Source organism: Pristis pectinata, chromosome 2 (genome assembly GCF_009764475.1).
Source record: "Pristis pectinata isolate sPriPec2 chromosome 2, sPriPec2.1.pri, whole genome shotgun sequence".
In the NCBI taxonomy this organism is placed as follows: Eukaryota; Metazoa; Chordata; class Chondrichthyes; order Rhinopristiformes; family Pristidae; genus Pristis; species Pristis pectinata.
In genome coordinates this window covers 54,547,135-54,571,704 of record NC_067406.1, presented here as the reverse complement: position 1 = coordinate 54,571,704, position 24,570 = coordinate 54,547,135, and the positions used below count along the sequence as shown (strand labels likewise).

The window sequence follows — 24,570 nt, the reverse complement described above, 5'->3', positions numbered from 1 at the left end:
TTCCACTTTTAAGTACTTTGCCAAATGGTTATTCTTCATGCATTAGCCCAGATAATATCAACAGGCTGATCAAGTGTGGAAATATGTCACTTGCTGACCATCATGGATGAACTAAAAAAAAGAAATTACTGAAATACTGATAAAATGATTCCATTTTATTGTTCTTCTGCAATTTGGAGAATATTGATTTCTTCATTAAACATGTAAAGGAAATACAAATTGTAATATTTCCCCAACATATTACTAAACTAATTATGATTTTTGCAGAAACATTCCAGCCTTTAAAGAAAATCCTTTGAATCTAAAATTAATCTATATAAGGGAATAACTTGCACAATGGATTAAACATACACAGGGCTTTGAATTCAGCCTCTGAAAATGTGCATGGGGATCTTGAAGCAGGATTATCATATATCTGTTGCTTCTAATGCCAGTAATACGCCAAATTTTTTCCACATGTTAATTAACAAAACTGGAGCACACAGCCACGCTAACCATGCTGTTCAGTGACCACACACCTCAGCAGTAGATCTAAGCTGTGAAAGTCATAGAATTATACAACATAGAAACAGGTCCTTAGGCCCACTGAGTGTCTGTCTATACCAATCCCATTTACCAGCAATTGGTCCGTAACCCACTATGCCCTGGTGATTCAAATGCTCCTCCAGATGCTTCTTAAATACTATGGGAGCACCTGCCTATAACCATTTTCTCTGGCAGTGACTTCCAGATTGCAACGACCCACCAGGTAAAAAAAAATTCTTCTTCAAATCCCCTTTAAACTTCTTACTCCTCACCTTAGGTTTATGTTCTCTGGTCTTAGACACCTCTGCTGTGTGCAAATGTTTCTTACTATCTATGCCTCTCATAATTTTGTACAGCTCTATCGGGTTTCCCCTCAGCTTCCTTTACTGCAATGAAACCAAACCCAGCATATCCAGTCTGTTCTTATAACTGAAACATTCCACCCTAGCGACATCCTGGCAAATCTCCTCTGCATCCTCTCTAGTGCAATCACATCCTTCCTACAGTCTGACAACCAGAACTGTGCACAATATTGACTAACATCAGACAAAGGTAGTCTGCAAAATGTAAAACCAGCTGCACCATTTAAACATGTGCCCAAGGAAGATGATGCAAGTTGTTGTGGAATTCTGTCAGATACGGAATACTACATTATAATGACACAATATGGAAAAGTGTAGTCTCCAATATTTTCCAGCACAGAACTGGAGACTTTGTTGAGGAATGAAGAGAAGGAGGGATGTGATCTTCTCAGAAGGTAGCGGGGCCAGATAGTGATGTAGGTCAACATGAAATATCAAGCCCCAAGGACCTGGATCCACACTACAAAAACTTCAAAGTCCTCACATCTGTGACTTTCAAGTTCCACATTCTATCAAACATATTGCTGAACTCTGGAACTGCTCAGAACAATATGTTCTCATTGTTCACTAAAAAAACTGAAGTATTAAAAAAATAAGAAAAATTTAAAAATGAATTAATACATATTTTAATTTAAGCAAATTAATCTCTTGCCAATTAATTAAAAGCATAAACATACAGTGAAATGAATAAAAATAAATTAAAAAAATAAAAAGCTTACCTCTTAAATAAAAGTTGATGATCCCATTCAGAAGAATGGGGTAATACCAGATGTGACAGCTCTGGCAGGTGTTAAGCTGAATGTATCCAACCCCTAGATCAGAAACTTACAGAATGCCCTGATAAAACCAGGGACAACCAAGAAGTCTAATTCACACACACAATGTATTCTCGACCTTCATGCTGCAGAAGTACTGCCTAGTTAGCAGCACATTTTGGCCCCATTATGAACATAACATTCATAAGTTCATTTCACTTAGCACACATAACTTTGACAACATATATCCATGGCCACCTATTCAAAACTGACAGTTTTGCACGATTCATAATGTTCATGCTTTTAGATATCACTCGTGTCCCTCTCTAGCAGGATAAGCTGGCACACAAAAGGAACCAAAGCTAATCAGTGAGGGGCAGACATGGCTGCAAGTCCTTATCCCCAAAGAGAGAAGACTCATGGCCATTAATGGAAAGGCCATGCCTGAAGCCCTAGTCAGCAGCAGAACTGAAATAACAGAAGTTGGAATTTTCATATCTGATCCGCTTTCTCACATCCCATTCCTCCTTATTCCATAATCTTTTTTAACTTAAAAGCTGCAGAGCATTACAATTATATCCTCTTGCCTTTCCCTTTACAAATAAATGATAATTTCAACCTGGCAAGGTAGAGTTGGAAAAGCAAGAAGACACACCACCACTTGATCTGATGTACAGAGCCGTCAGTTCAGCTACGGACACTGTGTAAATTAGAGGATAGGTTAGAGGCACAATTTGTATTTGGCACTTGTAATCAGGGCAGGAACACAGACAGCATGGGCACTCAGAAGACAAAGTCATGTGCATGTTCTGCTGCAGGGAAGTCAGATGGAAATCTGCAGGACAAGTTCCATACGAAGGGTGATGAGTAGACAATGAAATGGTGGATTGGCAGCCTGCAAAATTCCTGCATGCAATGTCAAGTGCAGAGAGGAGAATGTCCACCAGTTTGCACTGTGTTTAGAGTCCCTTATGTTCACTACAGAAAAGGAGGGAAATTCTGACTATATTTGTGAATCCAATCCTGATCCCGCGTATGATGGCCAAGGTCTAAACTTCCATTGCAGCACAAGCAGGGTGTTTATAAAACATATGTACAAAGATCTGTGAGTTGCACAATACTGAAAATTAAATCTTCATATCACAACGCCAACAATAAAATTATATTTTCAATGTCATGTTTTTTTTGAATAAAAAGATCATTTAACAACTTCAACTTCTGTTTCAATACACATTTTTAAAAATTAAAACTACTCCTTGTTCGTGGTTTTGGTAAGAAATAAGTCTCATGGTCACCTAATGAGTTTCACAATCTCAGAGTTTCCAGACATTCAGTGTTATCACTGTTGCAATATGGAAACTCAATGGCCAATTTACACACAATAAGTTCACACAAATAGCAATGTGATAATCTGCTTTAGAGATGTTGGTTGAGGGAAAAATGGACTGAATACCAAGGATAGCTCTCTTATTCTTCAGAGTAGTGCCATGGGATCCTACATGTTCACTTGAGGGAGGAGATACAGTTAAACTTTATGCCTAGTGCAAAGAACAGCTCTTCTGTCAGTTCAACCTACCCCCTGAACTGCCCTGGTCTAGACTTTTGTGCACAGGGCTTTTAAGTGAAGTAGAAGTACTTCCAGACATTACACAGTAAATTCTTTTCCAAAATGGTTACATAGATAAATGCACTAGTTTCCACACCAGTGAGAATCCACAATAATTTTATGATTGTGGCAACTGAGACAAGAATGTTGGCTGAGGACCTAGGATAATTCTTCCACAGAAAGTGGCTTTGGTTTTAAAGTGTCTACTGGAACCACTGGAACGGGCAAATGGGATCTTGGCTTGACAACACAAATGAAGGCTCAATAAGAAATGACAATCCATTGCAGCCACCTAGCAACTCCCTGATGAAGCATTTCTACTTTATTGTTCTGGATAACAATAGTTTGAATCCTAAACTGCAGATTAACATTCGAACAGAGGATAAATTTGTGCCAGACCAATGCTAAATTGGCAGTATGACTAATAAGTAGTCTCTTTCCAAACATATTCCAGGAAAATTAGTTTTTAATTGTCAGAAGTTCATTGTCTAATTAGAAATTAAGTTACTAACTGGGAACTTACCCATTAGTGTCAATTCTTCATTTCAAACCCTCACTCTTTGTATATCTTCTTGGGATCACCTCAACGTATTCATGTCCAGATTCAAGTTCAGCCTTTCTATTCTTCTATTTTTACTTTCCTTGGATTTTCCTTAAATGCCGAAACCCATTTTACAGGCCTCTACACTGCTTGTTTCTTAAACCTCCATTACCCGGTTAGATTACCCTTTATTGTTTGCACTGGGTATTTTTGAAACTTTGCTTGCATTAAGACAAACTATTAGTTTCATATCATGGATGCTCAGAGGTTTTTATTTTCTGAAAATGTAATTTTTCATAGTAGTTCAATTAGATGGGATGAAATTAATAATGGCAGTGGTACAAAATGAGCTGAGAGCAAATGGGCACTTAATGTGCGCACTCCAAAATTTTCTCTTCCATTGTAAATCAACAGAAAGAAAATGGGAGGGCCCATAAAACAGTCAGTAGTCACTCTTGCTGTCTCTGTGCTGCTGACAAGATGAATACAACTGCACCCATCCTCCAGTATCTCATTTGGGCCTAAACCATAATGTCTTTACATGAATGATCAGATTTGTATACAAATTAAACAGACAATCAATTACATTTCACTGTTACTCACTTTTTTAAAAATGTGCTAACCTTTTCTCTATTTCCTGGAAGTTAACAACTCCTTACTATGTTACACATTCCCTTCGTATTGGAAAATTGGCTATTCATCAAGTGAGAACCAAAATGTGACGTCAAGATATTTGACCGAGGCAAGGAGGGTCAGCGCTGCTGAACTGGATCCTGTCAATTCAGTGTTTCTTTATGTGTCCTTTCAAGAGCAGTCATGCCAACCAGTGGGACTGGGACGCTTACAATTTTCCTTTTTCCTCAGACATTGGTGTTCTTAGTATCTATTAAGGTAAGTAGCAAAAGCAAATGGGATCCTAGTCGAACATTTACAAATGAAGGCTTTCTTAGTATAGGCAGTCCAGTTAATCAACTGAAACATCTCTGCGGCTCGCTTGCTGAGATCGCACAGTATGGGAATGGAATTCAAAAAGAATTATACAATAAGCGTTACAATTTGACGCTGGCAAACCTGGGGTTCGGCCAGTCATTTTTACGAGCACAACAATGATAATAACCACCGGAAAATAAATGTGTCTTCGCCACCATTTAGTTTTATCATCTTCGCCAGTAGACACGCTGTGTAAGTTACATACTTCGTGGGACCCCGGCGTTCCGTTTGAGAGCAAAGCTCGTCGCAAACGTGAGACCAACCATGGAGGAATCAATTTCTCCAAGGGAGAAGCTGACATTGGAAAGCGGGACAGACACGGAATTTGCTGGGTGAAACAATGGTGACTAATGGGAACACTCCAAGGATTTAAGTGTAATGACCTGATAGCATTTTGTAATAAAACCATTAAAAAATCTTAAAGCTCTCGATCCGCTTATGGGTGAATGAGTATCGCGCAGTCACCGTTTGAAATAACCTCATCCTCTGTCGGCAAATTTGTTCATAAAGTTCAGAGTTGATTTCTGAGAAGGCGACTTTGGTTCAAATTCAAAGCCCGTATCTATCGTGTTTAAAGAGCTCACTCACCCCGAGATTGCGGAGAGTTTTTGATGTGCGCTTTGTGCCATCTCACAACCCTTGGTCCGCGTCTTCTGCATTTCAGATCGCAGGGAGGGACAATCCACGGAGGCATCTCCGATGGAAATGACCAGTTCACGGTAAAGGGCTACTTGGGTGTTGAAGTCTTGCACCATCTGAAAAAAAAACTCTGGTCATCTCCTTGAAGAGTTTACCGTAGTTTCTTACAAAAAAAAGGAGCGGCGAAATGGGGTTAGAAAAATAAAAGATCAGCACTTGCTACCACTTAAGCAGGAAAGAAAAGAAATTCGAAGGTCAGTGGTGTGACAGCCATACACCTCGGCTGCGATAATACACTATTCTGTATGCATACCACCCCCACCCCCATAATACAGCGAATAAATAGCGATGTTACCATTGCGCCATTAACAATCGCGACCCCTTAAAATGCTTTAAAAATGCAACTCCACTAGTTGTACCTGTCCAGCTTCCATCTGAGCCGCAAATCAATGCAACCACTGCAAATAAGTCTTACTAGTTTCTGATGTAAGATCAGTAAATCAGCACAGTGTTGGTAAAGGAAAACATGTTCGGTCTTTCTAGGAATGATGCACTTATCGTCCACCCATACCAAACAGTTCTGTTTACACGGATACTTAATTAAAACGCCAAGGTTGATATTAGTTACGCAGAGAGAAGGGACTTGAGTCCTTTAGGCACGGGAACTCCACTTAGTATTCAATAAAGCACTTCAATATGCAACGAACTCACATGCAATAGAATAGATAAGACCGTGCCATAAATAGACGCCTCAGAATAACACTGACATTCAGTCATCATTCAGGCCATTGCTCCACATTAACAAATATGGTTGTGCATTTGCACGTGATCGAAATTGGAAGTAGTTTTGATGGGGGAAGGGGAGTGTCAATGTGGATTTTAAAATGTGCTGTTTTTAGTAGTTTGTACTTACCATCCTACACTCGTCCAGGGCTCGGAAGGACTTGGCGCCGCTCTCGGAGCTGCCTCTCCGCTCCGCTTCTCTGTACTGCGCCTTCCCGACGTGGAGGATGGAGCCGGGCGACTTGGGGCGGATTTTGCGCCCATTCAGTACAGAACTCATGCATACACATCCAAGATGAACTGGTCCTCGCTAGGGGTGAGGCGGGTTGCGACGGATCGCGCTCTCCGGGAAAGAAGTAGGCGCTCAAAACACAAGAAAAGAGATGCTTTCTCTTTATTTTTCCCTCTCTTTCCTCCCCTACATAACCTTGAGCCTGCAAAGCGGGCGCTGGCTTTCGTCTTTCAACATGCTTCAGAGTCACCACTATCTAGGATCAGACGAAATATCCTAATGTTAGCATGCTCCGTACTGTTTGGGATGGTGATTTCATCGGGCAGAAATTCACATCTCGAAGATTTAGGAGTTTCCATTAAGAATTTGACGGCTGCAGGAATCTTACGTGAGAACGATCTCGCTTTTAATTCTCCCGGGGTAGGGCAGTCACAGCGGCTTTTTATTTCACCTTAGCAATAAAAAAAATCGAAGGATCCAGGTGGGTTGGAAGTGGCTGTAGTCGTTTTCTCTAATCTTAGGTATTTCCGAATGGCCTTTGTGCCGTTCTAACCTTGGTGGAAATGCGAAGCGCAGGAATCAGCCAGGCTGACGTGGATAGCGACACAACAATTGATAGGACAGGAATATTAATACAACGCCAGGAGCTGGATCTTGCTATTTCGACACTGAGCCAAGGAAATGTGAAACAGCGTCGGCAGTGCCTCAACACGGCGTCTTAACACTGACACGTTCAGATGTTAGGAAGGCAAGTGACATGGTAATAAAATAGAACAATTTCCTTGAAGCTAGGCATTTACCGTTATGCGTGAGATGTGACTCCGGTTTACTTCAGCAAAACAATCATTGCCCTTACCTTAGAAACGTGCATCGATCGAAGCTTCAGTGGTACATTATCTGTACCACGTCATTAAACCAAACGGCAAAAAATATACGCGATATCACACCTCAGATCTACATAGCATAATTTTGTGAAGCGTGGTTACATGAGAACCCCCGACAAATGCATATTTCCGAAAAGGCTTATATATAGACAAATGCTTAAGAAACAGAAACGATGCGAGAAAAAATATTGTTGTTGATACTACCGTACAAATGCTCATTGCACTCGTTTAAAAAACAAATCTCTCGGAGGCGTTAATCCATTAGCAGGAATCCGGTAGACACCTGTTAAGTATCTGTACAAAAAGATCAGAGGCAGTCATTTCTACCCAGACATCTCAGGGGAAGGTTTGCTTTAACTGATAGCCATTAAAATGTTGCTCCATTCTGCAGCACGAACCACGAGGATAACAGAATGCATAGCAACAATCTCAGAATGAATAAACTACATCCCGGTGAAAATCTATTTTCTCTCTTTTCCAATTCTGAGGAAGCGTCTTCGACCTGAAACACTGTTTTTCTTTCCATACCATCCCCCCCCCCCCCCCCCCCCATAGATGCTGCCTGACCTGCGGAGTTCCTCCAGCATTTTGTGTGTGTTGCTCTTTCCACAAATGCTGCCTGACCTGCTGAGTGTTTCCAGCATTTTCTGTTTTTAGAACTATATATCGATGGTAGCTGGACCCCAAGAAGAGCAATAAAATGATAAATGGAGATCAAATATTGGTATTGGTTTATTATTGTCACTTGTACCGAGGTACGGCGAGGTACAATAAAAGACACGCCTAAATAGATTTTTTAAAATTTCCACGTACAGATTGGTAACATTTTCGATGGTATTGTCCGTCTCCATTAGTATTGCAAGGGTTGGAAGAAGGAAGCTATTTAACCAGATTAACATTAGGGCGGGTGGAAGGGGAGCTGGAGAAGAAAGGCCGTGCAGAGAAGAAGGGAGTGAGTTCTCGTAGTCTGAAACGAAAGTTAGTCAGTTCTCATGACCTTACTTCTCCCCCCCAGAGAGCCGAAATAGACTATTCTGCCCACTGTATCCGTTCTTGGAAATACTTATTCAATTAGCCCCATTATTTCCCCAAAGCCACGCACAATGAAGTTCACGGAGAATCTAGGATTTCTGCAATACTGCTCAGTAAAATCGTGAATTCGACGTTCACTCTTGTTTGCACGTGACACGCTTGGATGTCGAAACTTCGGCGAGTCAACATTGGGAGCGCGGCAGAAGTTAATGTGCACGCCAGCTATCGGGAACGGAAGGAGCAACACATTTGAGATAGTGAAACAAAACCAGAAAATGCTGGGCGAGTTTAGCGGGTCAGGCAGCATCTGCGGAAAGAGAAACAGTCCAACCTTTCGCGACTGCGACACTTCGTCAAAACTGGGAACGAGAGATGCAATTTAATTTTCAGTAGGAAAGTGGGGGAGGGAAGGGGGGCATTTCAGATTGTCCCTTGTAAGCAACGGCTCAATTGTTTAAAATACAAATCAGTTTTGCCAACATTGCTTGGTCGGTTATTCGAAGTCAGCATCCACTGGCATTATAACATAGCAGTCAACATCAGAAAGTGCAATGGGATGAGAAACTCTAGCTTAACTGCGATATGATTTGATCAGTGGATCGAATAAAAAGCAGAATTAAAGGAAGTAAAAAAATTATAACCGGAATTTTCTAAACCGTCGTAAAGGGTCTCCATTGACCACCGAGCTAACGAAAACAGCCTGCAAAGCTTTACGGTGACCATAGGAGGATTTCCTCCATTTCTATCATCAACAGGCTGAGCATTTGGTCAGGCTGAAGTATCCTCACAGACAGCGATCCAGAAATTTAAATTTAATTTCAATAACGTTTGAAACATTTTTAAAGCAAAATATTGGAGCTCACGCAAGGGATACAGGTAGACGAACATAAAACAGTACAGAACAGGAACGGGCCCTTCGGCCCACGATGTTGTGCTGAACTAATGAAGCTAATGACATCCATTTCCTCCTGCCTGCACATGGTCCATATCCTTCTATTCTCTGCATATTCATGTACCTGTCTAAGAGCCTCTTAAACCCCCGTATGGTATCTGTCTCCACCGCCACCCCTGGCAGCACATTCCAGACACCCACCACTCTTGGTGTAAAAACTTGTCCTGCATATCTCCTTTGAACTTACCCCGCCCACCTTCAATGCATGGCCTCTAGTATCAGACATTTTGACCCTGGGTAAAAGATACCAGCTGTCTATCTATGCCTCTCATAATCTTATAAACTTCTATCAGGTCTGTCCTCAACCTCTGCTGCTCCAAAGCAAACCCAAGTTTGTTCAACCTCTCCTTATGGCACATCCAATCCAGGCAGAATCCTGGTAAACCTCGTCTGCACCCTCTCCATAGCCTCCATATCCTTCCTATAATGAGGTGACCAGAACTGAATACAAGAATCTAGATGTGGCCTAACCAGAGTTTTATAAAGCTGCAACATAACTTTCTGACTCTTAAACTCAATGCCTCGACTAATAAAGGTAAGCATGCCATACACATTCTTTACCACCCTATCGACTTGTGCAGTCACTTTCAGGAAGCTATGGACTTGGATCCCAAGATCCCTCTGTACATCATCACTATTAAGGGTCCTGCCATTAAGTAAAAATTTGTTATTTTACAAATCATGGAATTTTCAAAGGTTATTATACTGTGCAGATATAGAGATAGGTTTTTGGGGATGAGGAGATCCTTACAGCAAGTATGACATGGGATGTGGTTATAGCTCCATTTAATTACATTCCAATAGGCTTAATAGTTTCAATTTACAGCAAGAATAGTGGGTAAAAAGTGGAAATTCACAGGAAGTCACTAATTCTGGATTAACTGTATCTGCTGGTACCGAAGTGACGTAACTGGCACTGAAGCAGGGTAGTTCTGATAGGAACTTTTGATTTTACTGTTTAACTGTTTGAAATTACTGCCAATGTTACAGTGATGACAGCTACCACAGAGAGTCAAGTGCTTGATCTCCCTTCCCATATTTCATAATAACTTGAACCATGCACCTCATTGAGTCTCTGCCAGCTCTCAGATTATTCCATCAATCCCATTCCACAACAACTTATTCTCTCACATGCCCATCAACTCTCCCCAACTCTCTTGCTACCCACCTACACTGGGGGGTAAACTATAATAGCCAATTAACCTATGAAAACATCTTTGGGATGTTGGAGGAAACCACAGCATCCTGTGGAAACACACACAGTCACATGTAGAATGTGCAAATTCAAAACACACTGTTGGAGGTCAGTATCAAACTGGGGCTGCTAGAGCTGTGTGGCAGCAATTCTAATCGCTGCACCACTATGCCACCACTGCTGCACTACTCTCTTGAGATAGAGGGACAAATTAACTGGAGCAAACCATGATCACTTGAAAACAGTGGATGTCTCAATAAAATACTGCAAAAATATCTACGCATGTTCAAGCTGTAAATGCCGTAATAAAGCAAACAAAAGTTAGGAATACTAGGTGTTACTAGGAATACTAGGAATGTTAGGTGTGAAGGAGAATTATTGTTTCAGACTGATGAGCTTTCAGATTTATGAAAGGTCATTGAACCTGAAACATTAACTTTGTCCTTCTCTCCAATGAATGCTGGAAAATGTATTTCCAGCACTTCCTGTTTTATTCCCCATCTATTTTTCCATTCTATGCCATTGATTTCAGTGTCCATTCATTGTGAACCCCCATCATTGTGGTCAATTCAGCTATGTAAAACTGACATCTGCTCTCATTTCTCCATTTCTTCGATGTGCTTCCCATTCTGTTCTGCAGTGTGTGCAAACTGTTGTCTCTCTTCTTTCAATGCATATCATTTCTCTTCCTCATTCAGTTTCATCACCTCCATAAGATTTTTGCCATCTGCTAAAATGCTTTGTTGTTCTATTGCCATTGAAATATGTTTTGTGCAATGCCCTGCAATACATTCTAATGTTTCTTCTAAGGCTTGCTATACATTTTAGCTTTACTGCATCATCATGTTCTACTCCCACTCACTTTGTAAATTTTGACTCTAACCCATAGAAGTTTTTTCCTTTCTCTATTGTTTGAATTTTCTCGTCCTTAGAATTATTTTGAAGCTTGCAGAGTTTGCCAGAATTATTGGGTCTATAAGAGCAAAGAACATATAGGAGATCTTCTACCCTCACACAACCTCACACTATCAATTAAAGCCCAAATATGTAACAAAATACACAAAGGTATAGATCAATAGAATCTTAATGTTTCATTAATAATTGAGCATAGTACAATGTACTGTACTTAAGTGGAACTAATGCAGTTATGCTCTGCTTTGGACCCCATTGCATGCGCATTCACCTCTTTTGCAATTTGTCTCTCTGTGCATTCTCTTCATACCTCTGTATTTTAGCAGCCTGCTTCCCATTTTCTCTACTCCTTATATTGTTTAGCCTGCTCCTTGCATTCTTTTTTATTCCCTTGTTTTCTTTCCCTATACCATGCATTTATTTTTCTCCCTGCTCTAACAATCTCTGGTGGCTCATTGAACAGGCCTAATCTCAGTAGTCTCGATTACCATCTCTGTACTGAAGAACAAAAACGTACTGGAAACCCAGAGGAAGTAAACTTAGACTGTGTGATGCATTATTAGTAGAAGTAGAACCAGGATGTAGTTCAGAGGTCCAGACTATGGTGATTGATGTCGGTAAATGTTGGTATGCTGACCCCACCACATTGTGTGAGAATAGTTATGTATTACAATATAGAAGTGATTTCATTTCTTTTTACAACAGTATGATACTGTGACTATTGATAGCGTTGTGACTACAGGCATTATTTGAACTGATTGAAATTTTTAGTGATCTTATTTTCATATATAAAAAGACTCCTGCTTTTCACAAGCTTCATTGCACCCGCCTCCAATTTCTGCTGCATTGAACTGTGGGTTTGCACCTTTACTTTCTTATGCTGAGCAGCAAGCATTCAGAACTTGTAGCCAGTACAGGTTTAAAGAAGGTTTGAGAAGACGGGTGTGTTTCAAAGAGAGAAATGAGAAGCAGAAACATGATACAACATAAATACAACTAATAACTTTTCACTGTGTCCAAACATAACGAGTTTTTAAAATAATAAAACAATTTCGCAGAAAACTTCATTGAAAATCTTACACTTGTGGAATCTTGAAAGTTTTGATAATGTTATGACTACTGGGGGAATATTGGCTGTTCACTGTACCAGTTTCCATAAATGAATCCAAAAACGTTTCCTAATTCATAGAGGGCCACAGTACAGCTTACGGCATACAACTTACTTCTTATACGTTAACTTTGACAACATGCTTTAATTTAGGGGTTCACACTGCTACGTCTCTTTGGGCCAAGATGCCTTTCCACCCCGCACCGAGGGCAGCACCATTTGCAGGACACATATTCCTCCCCGCCGGGGCGCTCGGTGCGTCACAATGAGGTTGCCGCCTGGCACGTGGCGCTGTGGGGCGGCCTGGGTTCGACGTTACTATAACGACGGCTGGGCGGTTGCAGGTGGCTCTCCAGCCCGTTGTTGTGGCGGACATCAGAAGATGGCGGCGACGACTGCAAGTGCGCTGGAGCCGTCGTACGAAGCACCTGCTGCCGTGGCTCCGATTTTAACAATCCTCCACTTCAATGATGTTTACGAGATCCAGCCGCGTGCAGAGGAGCCTGTGGGGGGCGCGTCCAGGTTACGATCATTCTTTTTAGACATTTACATGGTGCAAGGTGTGAGTTACTAAACCACGAGGACCTGTCGCCGTGTGAATTTCTCGTGGCTGTGAGTGAACTGAGAAAACCACAGTTTATTCTGTGCAGTTAATCGTGCTATAAACATAAAATGTTTGCATGATTTGTAGAAAAGGTGACAAGATTGCCAAGAAATTTTCTACAGCTTCCTGATCAAAGGTTACAGATTTTTTAAAAATGACAAAAACATCTGGGTGATGCAGTTGGGATGGAGAAATTGCTTTGAGAATTGAGATCTTAAGAATACAGTGGCAGAGTTATTAAAATATTGGACTACTATCTAGAGACATGGACTGTTGATCCAGCGATGTGTTCAATTCACCATCACCGGTGAAACAAAATAAATATTAAACAAAATAAATAAATGCGATACACTATTATCAATAAAGTTACTTGGATTGACATAAACCCATCAGGTTTACTACAAAGTTTGGTGATGTTTTACTGGTCTCTTAATTGTCCTAAATTACATTAGAGGGGACAGTTGGGAATGAATGATGAATATATGAGCTTTTCAGCAATGTTTGCATCTGACAAATGAATGCTGCAAAGGATGCTGTGAACATTCAAACCTCACATCAAAGGAGAATTGAAAATACGATTTGAAAAAGGAAATATTTCAGGCTTATTAGTGAAGAACACATGGGGAAATATGAATCCTCGGATATTTCTATCAACATTTTAGTTCCCAGCATCCCTTCTCCTAGCAGTTCCACTCCAGGAAAGTCTTCTATAATTACATATCATAGTGTTTATCAGTTTCTGTGTAGTCTCAACATTTTTCTCCCAATTGCCCCCAAATCTCCATGCTTGGACATCACTTTCCACTAATCCCACATCACAATCATTTGTTCTACAGTAATTGCTCCCACACTTCGTGAACCTCTTTCCCATTATTCATAGAATCCTGTGGTGCACAGCTCAAGGACCTCAAATAAATAGCATCAACAATAAAATTACTTGGATTGACATAAAACCCATCAGGTTCACTACAAAGTTTTGTCATGTTTTTCTGGTTTCTTAATTACTGGTCTCTTACTAATATTGGCAGAAAACATGAGCCTCCTGGAGTATGATATGGCCTCTTATTGCTAGCATACAGTAAGGCCATTAACATTGGACCCTGATTTTGTGCCACCAGTCCTGGTCTTGCCATTCCATGCCACAGTTCCCAATATCACAAATTTAGAAACCTGTTCCCATTGATATAATCTATCAGGAATAGCCCCAAGTTTTGACACACTCAGCACTCTTTGGTGTTGCATATGCTAGTACTTTCGGCAATGTTTTAATTTATGATAAAAGAACACAAGCAAGAGAAGTCATTAACCCCTTGAGCGTGGAGATTGATCCTCTGCCACACCCACTTTTCTTCTTGATTCCACTCCCCTACCTATGATTTCCTAAATGCCCCCCAAAAATCTATTGATCTACAACAGCAGAGGTAGAGGATTCCAAACAGTTCCAACCTTCTGCATAAGGGAATCTCAATTTTAAATGGATGTTCAAGCTGGAGAAAACGGTCTTTTGACATCAACCATTCAAGCCCTCGTTTCCCTTGTTTAAATTGCATCTTTTAGCAGCTACGATCTGAACAACATCAGCTTGTTCATTTGCCCACAGAAGTGCTTTCACAACAGCTAAGCCAAGCCTCCAGGCAAACTGATTGTCAAACGTATTAATAAGTTTTGAATGTTTGTGAATTTCAAAGAAGTACACCATAGAAATTAAAACTTTTAACTTTAAAATAATTTAAACATTTAAAATACCAGAGAACATTTAAACCAGTTAAATAATTTCTTTGATTGAGTTAATTAAAACATGGTATTTAATGCCTTTTAAATCTACCATCCAAATGCTTAGTATGTCAAATGAGTAATTGGTTAGGAAAGTAGCACAAGAGAATTATCATTTTCAAGCTTATCTTAGCATAACAAAATCCATGCAATTTGAAATTGAAAATATATTTAGAGTGAATTATTGCTCTGAATTTAGTGGATTTTAAAAGTGTGTTTGTTTCAATTATGTTTTTAAATATAATACTTTTGATTTCATTGAAGTTCTGCTTACCAATTTAGAGATAATTGTTCAACCTGTCCAAACTTTACATACTTTAAAAATTTATGATATATTGAACTATCTTCTAACATTGAACAATACACAATTTAATTTGTTATGGTCATCAGTATTTGTTCTTTATTCATTCACAGCATCTCTGGCAAGGGCAGCATGTATTGCCCATTTCTGCTTGCCATTGAGAAAGTGGTGGTGAGCTGCCTTCTTAAACCAGTTCTTTTGGTGAAGCTATTCTCACAATAGTTTTAGGTAGGAGGTTCTAGGACTTTGACCCAGTAACAATGAAGGATAAACATTATATTTTGAAGGAGATGATTTGAAGGAGAGCTTTCAGGAGGTGGCTTTCTCATTCATTTGTTCTACTGGGTATTAGAAACCATGGGTTTGGTAACTGCCAAAGAAATTTTAGTAGATGGTACAGACTACAGGCATCACATGCCATTGGTGGAGAAAGTGATTTTCAGGGTGGTAGTTGTAGTGATATCAAGTGGAATTAATTTGTCCCGAACGATGTTAAGTTTCTTGAGTACTCATCTAGGCAAGTGGAGAATATTCTGTCAATAGCTTTGGGGAGTCAGGAGGTTAATTCAGCATTAGATATCCAGCCTCTTACCTATTCTTGTAGACACAGTATTTATGCTTCTGGTCCAATTATGTCTCTGATCAATGATAATTTCCAAGATGTTGATGATAGGGGATCTGGTAACAAAAATGTTGTGGAGAGAAGGTTAAATTCTTGGAGATAAGCCCACATTGGCTTATATTTTGCAGTATAATCACAAATAATATTTGAAATAAAAGCAGAAAACGCTCTAAACATGCAACAGGTCAGGCAGCATCAGTGGAAAGAGACCCTTTGTCAGCACTTGGAAAGACAGAAAATGCTCATTTTAAATTATGGAGAGGTAGGGGGGTGAATGGGTAGGACAAAGGGAATATCGCTGATATAGTGAGGCCAGGATTGAAATGAATAAGCTATAAATGGGGTGATCCTGTTAATTACTTAATGGGATCAGTTAGAGAGATAGAATATGAATAAAGGAACATAAAAGCTATTAAATTAAGGCAGGTAGAGAGTGGGAAAGTGTCACAAGAAGGAAAGTGTTTGGTGGAGACTGAAGACCAGGCCAGGGAGTTGTGAATGGAATGGTCCCTTCGGAATGCTGTAAGGCAAGGGAAGGTGAAGATGTTTCTGGTGGTGGAATCTTGCTTATGCCGGTGGAAATTGAAATGGCTGATCCATTAATGCAAAGTTTTGTGAGGTGGAAGGTGAGGACCAGGAGAACTCTATCTGCGCTCTTTCCAGGAAGACGGTGTGCGAGCAGAAGTTCAGGAAATAAATGAGATGCAATCAAATGCTTGTTAACAATGGTAGAGGGAAAGCTGCAGTTCAAGAAGAAGAAAAGCATCTCCAAGGCAATTTTGTGTGCAAAGTCTCATTATTCGGAGTGGATATGACAGAAATGGAGAAACTAGGAGAATGGAATGGAGCCCTTTGCAGGAGGCAATTTGAGGGGAAGTAGAGTTGAGATAGCCGTGGGAGTCTATAGGTTTGTAATGCACGTTTGTCACTAGCCTATCCCCTGGATGGAGACAGAAGTATCCAGAAAGGGAACGATCCAAGGGAAAGGTCCAAGGGAAAAATCCAAGATATGTCTTTGTCTGTAACTATTCCCATTGGCAAGATGACCTCATTTACAGTTTTTCCCCCAAAGCAATCCTGGTCTCACCTATCAGAGATATTTCCCCCACTCTCTCTGTAAGTTAAAACCAACTTGTTTTCTTTCTTTCCCAGGTCTGACAAAGGATCATTGACATAAACCACTCACTCTTTTTCTCTTTTCTTAGATGCTGCATGACCTGCTTAGTGCTTGCAGCTTTTTCTGTTTTTATTTCACATTACCAGCATTTGTATTTTTTTTGATTTTCACAAATAATATTTGTCTGGCTTTCTTGGCTCTTATTTATTCCACCAACTCATCAATTTTTTACAGGTTTGCTACAGCATTAAAACAGTTTAAAGCACTAAATCCCCTGATCCTTTTTAGTGGTGACTGTTTAAATCCTTCCCTCCTAAGTTCAACTACAAAAGGACGACACATGATACCAATTCTTAATGCTTTTGGAGTACAATGTGCAGTATTTGGTAAGTAATTTTAAGTATCATAAGTTGACATGTGTTATCTTACTTGATCTTTGTATTTCATTCCTATGTTGTTTTTTTCTGATTGAAATTAGCTTCAGCAAAATAGATAAATCTAATGGCTAGTCACAAATTTTTGTTTGCTTTAGATAGAGTTTCTTACATTGATATTAACATTTCAGACTTTACTTTTTTAATATTTTTATTGCTAAAACTTTTGTGCCATCTGAGTATGGCTACAATCAGAAATGGATCAGTACATTTTGTTTACTGGACATTTTCTTTACAGGAAATCATGAATTTGACTTTGGAGTTGACCTGTTGGAAGAAATAATATCAGAGATGAATTTCCCTTGGTTGCTCAGCAATGTGTATGACTTATTTACTTCTGAACCACTAGGACACGGTATAGGAAGCAGGATATTGGAATGGAATGGTGTAAAAATTGGTTTGATGGGATTGGTGGAGGAAGAATGGATTGATACTTTACCAACTATTGATAGGACAAATGTGAACTTTATTGATTATGTCATTGTTGCTAACCAACTTTCTCAAGATCTTCGAACCAAAGGTGCAGAACTTCTGATTGCCTTGACACACATGAAATGGAGTAATGATATTAGACTTGCAAGGAACGTTGATGGGTTGGACCTGATTCTGGGAGGCCATGATCATGACTATGGCACCAAAGCGATTAATGGAACTCTAATCATTAAAAGTGGATCAGATTTTAGAAACCTAACCAAAATTGACATTGCAAGAACTCTTGAGAATAACTACAAGTACACCACACAAAAGATAGACATTACAAAAGATTTGGAGGAAGACATTCACGTTAGCAATATTGTCCAAGAATTTACTTCTAATTTGGAGGTATGTTGGCCACAGTTTAATGAGTTTATCGATGCATTTTCATTCTATCAATTTGGCTCAACAGTGGGTTTGGTGGAACATACTTCTGTTTAATGGCATGTATAACTTAATGTTTGTTGATGTTCAATTAACAGATATATGTTAATTGGTAATGCAAAATATCCTTGTTCAAAACACATGTATTCTGAACTATATTTACCATGCAAAGTTGAGAACAGTATCTCTGAAAGAAAAATACTTATTTTATAATGATGTCAATATAAATTACAATGCCAAGAAATATTCTATACATCAGTCCTTATTATCTGATAGGGCCACAAACTTTATGCAAATAACAAAAAAATGGATGCCAATAATGCCCTTTTCTCTATATCCAGTGCATCCCTCAAGTAATGATAAATATGCCCTATCATCCTAAAAGCATTAATATGCATAAATAAACACATTAAAAATATTAAAATACTGATGTGGTTGAAGAGCCTCTGTGCTACATTATCTCTATAAGTATGGTGATCAGTTTCAGACTTGTATTAAGTGGCTTCCTACTGCGCAACATTGCAGCTGCTATTTTAATAAAGCAGAATTTTGCACAGCTGTGCCTTGTGATTTCAAACTCAATCGCTGCTTGTAAATATCCAAACATTTGGAAGTGATGTGAAGGCTAGTTCTCGTTTACGTCCATGTGTACGCGTTTCCTGGTTTCAATTGTTTTGACATGACTCAAAGCTTTTGGAAATAATCAGGTTCTGGGGCTCACATCGCCAGTATGTAGATCGATGAATGGCAAGTCATCAGGTAACAAGGAATGGGGCACAGAGATATATGGCACAAGATGGATTGCAAGTGGTGAAATGCAACAGGTTCATATTAATTGTTTGCTTAGATTGGAAAGGCATGTACCCCAGGGTCCGTACTTAATCCTATTGTCCTTAATTTATATGTGTATACTACTTAGAATTTCCTCATTTATGTTCTTCCTAACCATAGATCTTGTTCTCTGTTATGGAGTTTTTGATGAATAACTGACGTTTTACATGAGTTTGTGCAAATTATTTTTATATGCAAGCCTGATCACAAGATTTTCCTGATATGAACTGGATATAACGCGATTGGTAGATTTGGGAACACGATTTGCACTATGAAGGCTGCCATTTGTTATAACGTGATTATGAACTAGCATGGCACATGCAGGAGAACAGCTGTTTGCACGCAGTGCAAACCTGCTATGTTTATCATACCAATGGGTGACAAAGGTGATAAGAATGTGTATAAGAAGCAATGTGCTAATGATCAATCTGCTGGAGGAACTCAGTGGGTCGAGCAGCATCTGTGGGAGGAAGGGAATTGTTGATGTTTCAGGTAGAATTCATGCATCAGAGTCCTGATGCAAGGTTTCGACCTGAAACGTCAACAATTCCTTTCCTCCTGTGGATGTTGCTTGACCCGCTGAGTTCCTCCAGCAGATTGTTTGTTGCTCCAGATTCCAGCATCTGCTGTCTCTTGTGGCTTCAAAGTGCTAATGATGATCGGAAAAAAGGTCATTACTCTTGAGCAAAAACTAGAGGTAATCAAACACTTTGAAAGAAACGAAGGACTTGCATTGTTGTTCTAACAACTAGGTTTATGGAGTCTACACTTTGTACTATAAGAGACAATGCTAGTAAGATAAAAGAAAGTTATTTTTCTGGGATAAATATAAGTGCAAGCAAAACTGCAAGGTCAAGGCCAAAGATGATAGAGGAAACAGTCTCCTGAGTATGTGGATTAAAGGACAAACGAGGAAATGTTTTGGGATATGTTTTTTGATGATAAAAGAAAAAACATTGGCAATCTACAAAGACTTGAAAAGAAAATCTGAAAACCCTGGTGATGTGACTCCTTTCAATTCCAGTAGTGGTTGGTTCACAGGATTTAAGAACTGCTGCCGCCTGCATAGTGTGAAACTATGCAGATGAGAATGCTGCAAAAAATGCAGTTTTGATCAAAAATCTAGTATTTTCAGTTTGCAATAATTAAATACACTTATAGCTATAAAAATGCCTTTATTATTGAAAATCCTGCAGGAAAAATAGCTTCATTATTATGTCCGAAATTCTTGAGTCCCTAACCCCCCTTTTTTCCATTGAAACAATTGTTTTTATAACACGATTTTCGATAATGTGAGGTTTGTTAGGAATGCAATTATTGCGTTATAGCAGAACAGTCTGTATTAACTTCATAATCTTTTGTTGTGTTGCTTCAGGTTCTATTCTTGATTTAAGTGTTTTACATAACTCGATACCGAAATACTCTCCTCTTTTCCTCTCCTGAATGCACTGGCCCCTGCTTTGACATAGGTTGCCTAAAAGTTGGTTGATTTACATATTCCTGAAATGTTGATGGTAATTATAAATCTTGTAGTGCAATCCTGGCTGTGATCAGATATCTCAAAACAGAACATAAATCACCTTGGACCTTTTGTTGGGTCAATTGATCTGTTTGTCCACAGAATGATGGCATTCATAAAGCTTTTAGCATCAGTTAGAGCACGTGTTTCTGCTACTATGTATTAAAAATAAATCAATATGTAGTTAATTAAGCTTACCTGATGAGTTGGATTGCTTTAGAGTAACTAATGAAATATTGCACCAGACTTTGTTCAATTCAGTGGGCCAATATTAAAACAATCTTGCAATAACTGTTAATTCTTTTTAAATGAAATATTGTTACCTGAGGATGATTTTTGGTTCTAGAAGCTTTGTGGACCAGTAGAATCTTACACGAGAGTGCTACCCTAAAGTAGAATGTTTCATTATCTAACCGATAAGGTTGTTTTTGAGTTAAACATCTCCTGAAAGGCATTATGAAATTCAAAATACTTAAATTAAAATTTATATTGTTTACATCCTGTTTCGGTTCAGTATTTAGACCCCCCCCCCCCCCATAGGTCTTGGTAAGTTTTTCTTTATATTGGATATTGTGGATTGGCTTGAGGAGTGTTTTGTTCCTTATGATAATTTACTGATAGAAATCTTCTGTTTCTCTTTCTGACCACTTAGCTTGGACAGTGTATCTTAAGTGCATGTGAAATAATTATTTTGGTTAATTTTCAGTTATTAGAATAAATGATATAATCACAATGAACTGAAATCTAGTTTGATGCAAGTGCCAGTTAATAATTTACTGGAGTATTAACCATAAACACAATAAAATAATTAGTTAAAAATTCTCATTTTTATCTATGCAGCATCTGCTGGGAGAAGTACTTTGTCAGATAGAGGTAGAACTGGATGGCCGCTTCACCACAGTAAGAAAGTCAGAGAGCAGTCTAGGGAATCTTGTTACCAATGCCATGCTTGAAGCCACACATGCTGATGTTGCACTGCTTAATTCAGGTATATTTTCTTCAATAAATCCTTGTTTTCATTAACTTAGTAGAAACTACATGACCAGTTGCAATAAGGACTTTAGGTTGGATTAAAATGTTGAGATTAATTGGCAGTTCTGATCCTTGCAACCTGGCAACTCTGCAGAATGTAGAACAGTTTGATCTTTGATGAGGTGTATGGGCAGGGATTGCTGCCTTTTGAAATTTTAAAGAGAAACAAAGACACCCTATATTTTATGGTTTTCCAGGGACTAGAAGAAAAGATGGTCATAAAGAACCTTTGCACTGTTCTGAATTAACAATGTACATCCACCTTTTGCTTATCATTAGATATCTTGGATTAATGATTTCAAATATTCAGCTGCCAGCTATCATAGATCATCACAATTCCTGGCAATAGGGAACTTATGCAGAGTTATGTTTTATGTAGTCTTAGTAAGAATCAACAATGCAATCAGGCTCAGTGGTACTTGAACAAGTCCTAATGATGAAAAAATGTTTGTAATCTACCCTGAAATGAAATGATAGTGGTGCTATATTGTAAGGCTTCCCTCAATAGCACAATGAGTAACTACACTGTATAATTAAATATTGATCTGTAAAAAATGGTAGGGTTGTTTCCTGCTTTGAGATAGGCAAGTAATTAGGTGTTGTTTTTGGCTCTGGTATATTATCCACTCCTAATTATGAACCAGTGAGTTTTACTGAAAGCTTAATTACTGTAGTTAAATAAGTGCAGCATTATTTTCAAATTATTCTGCTTGCGTGGTTACATATCATGCTTGTCTAGGAACAAATCTGAAGAATTGGCACTTTATGGAAGTTTACAAGTGTCTTTGGATATGCATACCAAAATGTCAATGTCTTCATGGGTAGAAGAGGCAAGGAGAACATTCTAGAAAAGAAATCTTAATGTGTAGGATGCCTGCAGAGTCTGTTATTGACAAAATCTACATCTGATTTAGCACATCCTGTTCATTTTGAACTCAGTAATTTATGGAGCAAGAGGCTTGGTGATCTCTGCTAGTTTAGTGGGAAGTGAGTCGTAGTCTTATTAATAGTACAGATTGTTGCAAAATTAGAATAATAATGATTCTTGTTCTTGTGTATTAGCATAGATGACACCCCACTTTTGTTATCATGTGTAGCATTTTCAGTTTTTGTATGTAGTGTGTAGAAACTATCACCATGTTGATATGATAATTGCAAATTCAAAATTTATCTTTATTCAATGTAGATTTTTTTTCACAAGACAAATCTGAGTTCACACTTAATTGATCTGAGCTTCTGGATCATTGATCCAGAGACACGAGATAATCTCTGAACATAACATCTGTGATATTTAAATTCAGGTGATTCAATAATTCTGGATTTTTAAAAAAAATTGTTAGCAATGATATGCACGAAGCTACTGGATTGTCAGAAGGACCCATTTGGGTTCACTAATGTCTTTCAGGTCACAAAGTCCTTAAATGTTCTGGCCTACATATGACTCCAGGTGCACCAAAGTGGATCACGCTTAGCACCCTCCCTAGTTCAGGGACAGTTATGGATAGAAAATAAACATTGTCTTTGTCGGGGATGTCCATATCACATGATTGAATCATTGAAAATTTGTATGAAAATATCCATCCCAGTCAAAAAATAGCAACTCAGACTAATGCCACCATCCAGCACCTGGTATGTAGCTCTGCAGGTCATGGCTCTTCAAGTACACACCAGGTACTTTTTAAATATCATAAGTGTTTTTGCCTCTACCATCATTTCTGGCAGAGAGTTCCAAATCCTTATCACCCTTTGAGTAACATTTTTTTCTCACCTCTCTAATCCTTCTACCAATTACTTTAAATATATCTCCCTGCCTCTGGGTTTTTGACTCCTCTGCTAGATGAAATAGGCCCCTCGTAATTTTAGGCAGGTCAATTATCCTTCCTCTATGTTTAGTCTTTTCTGTTCCAAAGAAACCCACCTGAGCCTATCCAATCTTTCCTCATTGCTAAAATTTTCTAGTTTATGGCAACACCCTCTTGAATCTCCTCTGTACCATCACTAGTGCAATCATGTTTCCCTTTAATGTGACCAGAACTTTATGTACATTATCTAACTAGTATTGTACACCATTCGAGCATAACCTTCCTATTTTTATATTTTCTTGGCTAATAAAGGAAAGCACATGAAATGCCTTTTGAACTATTATGTTGATGTGCCCTGCAACTTATAAGGAGCTATGAACATGCATTTCTAGTCCCTTTCCTAGACCATGATTTTGATTCCCGTTGTGAAATTGGATATTGCAGTAGCCTTCTCCCAGTCCTAAAATTTGTACTGCTCCAGCTAATGCCAAGTGTAATGCCAGACTTCTCAGTAATAAAAGAAGACTGAATTCACTCCTGATTATCAGTAATGGATTCCAAATGATCAAGGAAATAGATGTCTAACAAGAAAAGAATCCCTTGGACTCAGTATGATAATATGGATCAAGTCTATAAAAATAATCAATATTTTTGAATTCCTAGGTACTTTGCGCTCAGATCGCTTACACCCACCAGGTGATTTCACCATGCATGATCTTTTGTTGGTTTTGCCTATCGTGGATCCACTCTTGGTTGTCCAGGTGACAGCAGAACAATTATTGGAAGCGTTAGAAAATGGAGTGAGCATGTATCCAGAACTTGATGGAAGGTAATTACTTCTGGACCTTTTGTTATCTTGAGGTGGCTTACTGGATTATGACATAATGATGCTATTTAGCAAGAATGAAGCAGAGCATTTATTTATGAAGAAATAAAATTATAAGTGATTAATATTATAAAATAAAAATTCCCCTTAAATACAATTCTGTCAGATACCTTCTCTTGGAAGTATTATTTGGGAAATCAATGAAATGCTACATTAATTTTTATTCTTTAGAAAAATGTGTACAGTATACCAATGATTTTTTTGATTTATGCTCTTTGTAATTGAGACTTCATAGTATGAATGGTAAAACTGATCAAATTATATATATATAAAAT

The 24,570-nt window shown here is 38.7% G+C and overlaps 2 protein-coding genes across 4 annotated transcripts in view; one reads left to right on the top strand and one right to left on the bottom strand.

Moving 5' to 3' along the window:
* The window catches only part of rgs7bpa (regulator of G protein signaling 7 binding protein a), a 48,280-nt gene extending 40,194 nt beyond the window's left edge, over nt 1-8,086 (bottom strand). For 2 of the 3 annotated variants that reach the window (XM_052043413.1, XM_052043431.1), the window contains exons 1-2: nt 6,332-8,086; nt 5,368-5,534 (exon numbers count right to left, since the gene is read on the bottom strand). In XM_052043413.1, coding sequence (XP_051899373.1) covers nt 5,368-5,534; nt 6,332-6,481 — 317 coding nt within the window. In that variant the 5' untranslated portion in view covers nt 6,482-8,086. Of the gene's footprint in view, nt 1-5,367; nt 5,535-5,837; nt 6,066-6,331 lie in introns of those variants that run through there. The other variant, XM_052043423.1, reaches the window with a different exon arrangement.
* A 4,695-nt stretch (nt 8,087-12,781) lies between these two features.
* The window catches only part of LOC127580958 (trifunctional nucleotide phosphoesterase protein YfkN-like), a 35,192-nt gene continuing 23,403 nt past the window's right edge, over nt 12,782-24,570 (top strand). The window contains exons 1-6 of the mRNA XM_052034965.1: nt 12,782-13,038; nt 17,168-17,319; nt 17,606-18,189; nt 19,960-19,986; nt 21,443-21,563; nt 24,073-24,238. Coding sequence (XP_051890925.1) covers nt 12,782-13,038; nt 17,168-17,319; nt 17,606-18,189; nt 19,960-19,986; nt 21,443-21,563; nt 24,073-24,238 — 1,307 coding nt within the window. The remainder of the gene's footprint in view (nt 13,039-17,167; nt 17,320-17,605; nt 18,190-19,959; nt 19,987-21,442; nt 21,564-24,072; nt 24,239-24,570) is intronic.